Below are 6,071 nucleotides of genomic sequence, written 5' to 3'. Positions count from 1 at the left end.
GGGCCATGGGTGGGTCTGCAAGGTCATGCTGGTCAGGATGGGATGTAGACCCTGCTCAGGTTTGCTACTGGTCTCTCCATCTCAGCACACAGACTTGGCTCCTGCAGCTCCAGAGATCTCGGAGAGAGGATCTTGGACAAACAAGTCAGTGCAGGGTCTGTTTTTTTGTTTGAGCACACAGAATGAACACCTTCTTATTTATACAAAGTCTGTGGGTCACACAAGACAGGTAGATGCTGACACAGAAATGGGATAAAGAATGATTTCATTTTTTGTCACCAGCATTAATACAACCAAGAAAAGCTAAAAAGCAAAGAAACCAACCAAGCAACCTACCAAAACTAGGCTGAGTGCATATTGAGTTACACTATGAGTGATATGCACAGAGAAGATATCAGTTCATTACTGCTTCTGAAAAGTGAACAATCATCACTTTCCACAAGGCATTCTTGAGCTCCTGGTTCCTCATGCTGTAGATGAGGGGGTTCACTGCTGGAACCACCACCGAGTACAGAACAGCCAGCACCAGATCCAGGGAGGAGCAGGAGATGGAGGGGGGTTTCAGGTGAGAAAACACACCAGTGCTGATAAACAGGGAGACCACGGCCAGGTGAGGGAGACACGTGGAAAAGGCTTTGTGCTGTCCCTGCTCAGAGGGGATCCTCAGCACGGCCCTGAAGATCTGCACATAGGACACCACAATGAACACAAAACATATGAAAACTAAACAGGAACTAAACACAAGAAGCCCAACTTCCCTGAGGTAGGAGTGTGAGGAGGAGAGCTTGAGGATTTGGGGGATTTCACAGAAGAACTTGTCCAGGGCATTGCCCTTGCAGACTGGCAGTGAAAATGTATTGGCCATGTGCAGCAGAGCAGTGAGAAACCCACTGGCCCAGGCAGCTGCTGCCATGTGCACACAAGCTCTGCTGCCCAGGAGGGTCCCGTAGTGCAGGGGTTTGCAGATGGCAACATAGCGGTCATAGGACATGATTGTGAGCAGATAAGTCTCTGAGGAAATGAAAAATACAAACAGAAAGAGCTGGGTAGCACATCCTGCATAAGAAATGACCCTTCTGTGCCACAGGGAATTTGTCATGGATTTGGGGACAATGGTGGAGATACAGCCCAGGTCAAGGAGGGAGAGGTTGAGGAGGAAGAAGTACATGGGGGTGTGGAGGTGCTGGTCACAGGCTATGGTGGTGATGATGAGGCTGTTGCCCAGGAGGGCAGCCAAGTAGATGCCCAGGAAGAGCCAGAAGTGCAAGAGCTGCAGCTCCCGTGTGTCTGTGAATTCCAGGAGGAGGAACTCGTTTATGGAGCTGCAGTTGGACATTTAATCTCCCTGTGTATGGAGCACTGTCATAAGAGGAAAAGAGAGTGACAAGTTAGAGGAGCACTGAGCAAAATCAAAGCCATTTCTCATTCACTCTCCTCCTGCTCCACACCCCCTTATCCTTTTCCAGACTTTCCTTCAGCTCCGAGGCTGAGCCCTGGGTGGTGCTGGCTGGAGGTGCTGTGAGGAGCAGGGCCTGTGCCCGCTGGCTGCTGAGGAGTCAGCCCTGCTCTGCAGCAGGGGACATGGGAACGGCGGAGCAGCAGCCAGTCCTGAGGTTCAGTTTTGGCAGATGGAACTGCTCCTGGTGCAGAAGGGCCTGTCAGCATCTGTACCCCTAGAACTGAGAAACTGAGATGGCAGAAGGTAGTTTGAGATGTTTGGTTTTCTACAGCTCCCTCTCCCCTCCCACCCTGAGGAGTGTTCTTAGGTGTCAGAAACTCTCAGCATTTCTGCTGCACTCAGGGAGAACAGAGGGAGTCCTGTGAGACCAGAGGAGACCTGAGGTTCAGTGCAGAGTGAGGGAAGCTGATCTAAACTTCTGTCTTGCTCCAGCTGCCCTGGGCTTGCACTTATCCAGGATGGAGGCTGATCACACTCCCACGTTATTGTGAAACACCACCAGGCACTAATGAGAGCAGAGGGATCCACCTCAGACCACAACATGTCTCACCCTTTTCTAAGGTCTCAGCATCCCACGTTTAGCCCAGGATACACACAGCTTATTTCACAAACCCCATTTTCTCTGTCATAGCATCTCTGTGCTTCTCCATGGGGCTTTCAGATAACAAAAAGATGCTATAGAACAGGTTGTCATGCTGGAGAATGGAAGGAAGCCTCAAGAGGATAGCTTAATATCCGAATGATGGCATTTGATTCAGGGAGACACAGCTCATTCCCCAACCCCACAGACTGCATTGCCCACAGCCCCACAGGTCAGAGGAAAGCTGGGACACGTGTGCCCATGGACACACCTGCAGGAAAGGAACCACAAGATCAGGCTGTGACTCTGCAGCTGAAACTCCCATCCCCAGAGAGCCTGACAGCAAGAACAATATCACAACAACAGGAACACAGAGCAGTGGAGCAAGAAGGAAAATGTGGTGAGGCTGGGTGTGCGAGAGGCCAGGGCAGAGGCAGCCGGGCACTCAGACAGCGTCACCCTTCCCCAGCTGTGCAGCCACCTCCCAGACACCAACCTTGCTGGGCAGCTGCTCTCAGCCCCTGTGCTCTGCAGAGGAACTGGAGCTCTGGCTGCACAGGAGCTGGTTCATGCCTTGGAGCCCCCGGTCCTGAGGGCAGAGGCTTTGCTGGGGGGGAGAGGAGGTGAGGGGGCTGCTCAGAGGAGGGGGGCTGCACTGCAGGAGGATCATACAGAGCTTTCTGTGTTCTCCCTCCTACAGCATTTCTTGTTTTGTTTTCCTCTCCTTCCTAGATCATATCCCTGCTGTCTGGAGGTTGTTCTCCTGGGAGGTGTTTCCCTGTCCCATGTCTTTTCTCTATCAGCACCCTCAGATCCCATCCCAACCTCTGTTCCCTCACCCTGGCCCTACAGAGACCTGGCTGTTTGCAGGGCTCTGCCTGGGCACATGCTCCTGTTTGTAGGTTGGAAAAATGGCATGTCAGAACAACACTGGTGGGTCCACCAAAGGTGATGCTGGTGCTGTCCATAGATAGAGGAGTTGCCGAAGGCCACTTAAGCTTACAGCTCAGTGGTGTCAGTAAGTTGTTGAAGCATGAGAGCTCCTTTTTCTTTTTTCTTCTCCCATTCCACAAGGGAAGCAAATTGAAAACACAGACTCAGAAAATCTCCTTAGCATTTCAATAATCCCTGCCTTTACCTTCCCTGTGATAAGTGCCCTCAGAAATGTCCTGCCATGATCTGGATCTCTGAGCAGCCCTGATCTGTACAGCACACTCTTGAGAACAGGAGGACCTTCTTCTGCCAGGAGTCCTCACAGTGTTGTTGGAATCTCCCTGCACAGGCTGAGCATTGACCCTGGCAGGCGGCAGAGTCCCTGTCCCAGCACAGCCCGAGGTGCATGGACCCTGCTCTGCACGACAGCCCTGGGCACCCCTGGCTGCACACACATCTTTGCAATTTGTAGCTATCCATGGGATAAAGCAGCCGTCCTATCCTTCTGAAGGTGCAGCAGAAAAGCCGTGCTCCAACTACATGCTCCATGCTGGAGGAGAAATGGCAAGGCTCCTGACACATCCCATAGAATGTAGGACATGCCAGCTTTAGAACATCTTTCCAGGAACTGCTGCATTGCCCTGGAGTAAGAGACTTACCATGCTAAGAGTTGCGAAGATATTTCTGCAAGTGAGCTCTTCTCTTTCTTCCCACCCCAGACTGCCTTTAACCACTCTCTGCCTGGCTCCTCTGCCCTCGGTGCTGCAGGCAGAGCCCTCAGCCCTGCTGCGTGTGCAGAGGAGCTGCTCCTGGGCAGAGCTGTCTCTCTGCAGTGCTGCCACTTCCATGAGCTCCCTCTGTGCCAGGAGCCCAGCCCAGCTCAGCAGCACAGGAGCAGCACAAGGTGGCACTTTCTCTGTCCCCTCTGGGCTCCCTCCAGGTGTCACTGGAGAAAAACCTGTTGTGAAACTGTCTGAAGTCATCACTGTTGTTTTCTCTCTCAGCTGGCCAGACACACATTTCTAGAAGTGTGATTTCCCCTCTCAGAGACAAAGTTACCTCTGAATATCATCCTTTTTTGGTTTATTATTACATGGGACAGACAGACAGAGAAAGGGAGTGATCTCCTTTACCCCTGCTGAGGGAAGGAATTCAGCAGAGTCAATGGAGGAATCCCATCCTGCATTTCTATGCCCAGAATTTGAAGGAGACTCAGCAACCTCCCATCTCTGCCACAAACCCACGGGAGGTGGGATTCCTCTTTCCTCTTTTCAGGTGGGCATGGGATAGACAAACAATATAGGCATGTCAGCCTCTTTTCTCAACTCCAGTGCAAATTAATGGAAATGGAAGGCAGAAGTGAGATGTTCAGATTCAAATACCTGGTGACATTTGAGTGTCCAGACGTGGTGCATGGTATGTTCAGGTAACTGCAAGCTATAATGGAGAAGTTCATAAAGACAGGGTAATATCTTAGGGATGATACATGTGGAGCTTGGTGTGAAATTCCTTTGACCAAGTGAAAAGACAGATGATGTCCCAATAAAGGCCAAAAGAACCATTTCCTACTCATTATGTTCACAACAGTTTATAAATATTTTCATATGAACAACTGCAGTCCTATACCATCAGGACAGCTCAGTCTCTCTCTTGTCAATCAGCTGAATTTACCAGCTCTCCAGTGACTACACTGGCAGTTGTCCCATGTTCATCCCCACATTGCCTCCTTGAATTCAGGGCAAATATTCAATTTCACGTTCAAATCCAGGCCCATAGAGCTACATGAGATGCCAAGGCTAGCATGGACCACACAGGACCTCCAGGAAATCCATTCCCATTCAGGGCAGGTGTGTCACAACCGCCACAGACAGCATTGCAGGGTGGGATTTCTTGTCTGTGTGCTGTTGGTTGATACAATCAGTGCAAGGCATCAGACATCAGAGAGGCAAGGTCTGTCTCTTCTCCACCCAACAGCCACAGGCATTGCACAAACAAGCAGCAGATCACACAGGAATCTTTACTCACTCTCCTGAGGGTACAATCAATGAAAAGACCAAATACTTTAACAGTGTGCCTGGATCCATCTTGTCTGCAAGGTCAGCATCCTCAAGTACAGTGATGGTTCATATCAAAACTCAGTTGAAACTCAAAGAGGAATTCCAGGGCACCCATATAAACTGTTGCTACTTCAACAACAGCTAAAGAAGAACCCTAAATTCTGTGAGACCACTACTAAATTTAGTAAGACTAGGTGTAGGTAAATCCAAGGTACTTCATGTCATTGCCTCAGTTACCACCAGCAAGGTCTTCCAGGCCTTTGTGCTTTCAGGCAGGACTCTGGAGTAGAACAACCAGTGGTGGATGGGGATAAAGCCAGGGGTTACATAAGCAAACTGCACCCTTACCAAACCTCGGGACCAGAGGGTTTGCATCCGAGAGTGCTGAGAGAATGCTTTTCCCAAGGAGGTGCTGGTCTGTTATGATCCTGGTGAGAAAGGCCCTCAGACTCTGTGAGGTATTTGAAATGTTGTTCTTTAGGTCTAGCACTATAAGAGGAGTCATAAAGACAATCTCACCTCCCTTTAGATGGTGGGAACCCCAGGTGGTGCAGCATTGAGGGAGCTTCCATGACAAACACTCTTTCATGGTGCAACAGCTGAGGTACTGTGGCCAAAATGTGTACTGCCAGGAGGTGTCCCTTGTCCTGTCACAGCACTGTGACATTTTTGGATTCAGTGAGATGTGGTGGGACAGCTTGTTTTTCTGGGGTGCTGCAATGGAGGGATACAGGCTCTGCTGGAGTGTGTAGCAAGGAGGATGAGGACAGGAGGATGCCCCTGTGTGAAGAAGAATTTCAGATATATGGAGCTTCTCAATGAGGTTGGCAACAAGTTGAGTTAGCCTGTGCAAGTGTGGAGGAGAGGAGAAGTCAGTAAGGGTGACCTGGGATTTCACAGAAGAACTGGTCCACAGCATTGCCCTTGCATAGTGGTAGTGAAAATGTATTGACCATGTGTAGAAAATAGTTGAGAAACCCACTGCCCCAGGCAGCTGCTGCCATATGGACACAAGCTCTGCTGCCCAGGAGGGTCCTGTAGT

The 6,071-nt window shown here is 50.3% G+C and overlaps 1 protein-coding gene across 1 annotated transcript; it reads right to left on the bottom strand.

Annotated features, from left to right (window-relative positions):
• Positions 1-394: 394 nt before the first annotated feature.
• On the bottom strand, positions 395-1,336 carry LOC308041723 (olfactory receptor 14I1-like; the record flags this gene model as incomplete). The annotated part of the gene is made up of 1 exon (XM_080346625.1): positions 395-1,336. The coding sequence occupies one exon, from the start codon at positions 1,334-1,336 to the stop codon at positions 395-397; it is 942 nt and encodes a 313-aa protein (XP_080202751.1).
• Positions 1,337-6,071: the final 4,735 nt, after the last annotated feature.

This window comes from Nesoenas mayeri (genome assembly GCF_963082525.1).
Source record: "Nesoenas mayeri genome assembly, chromosome: 6".
NCBI classification, from domain to species: domain Eukaryota; kingdom Metazoa; phylum Chordata; class Aves; order Columbiformes; family Columbidae; genus Nesoenas; species Nesoenas mayeri.
The sequence above is the reverse complement of the archived record's forward strand: the minus strand, read 5'-3'. Positions and strand labels throughout refer to the sequence as shown.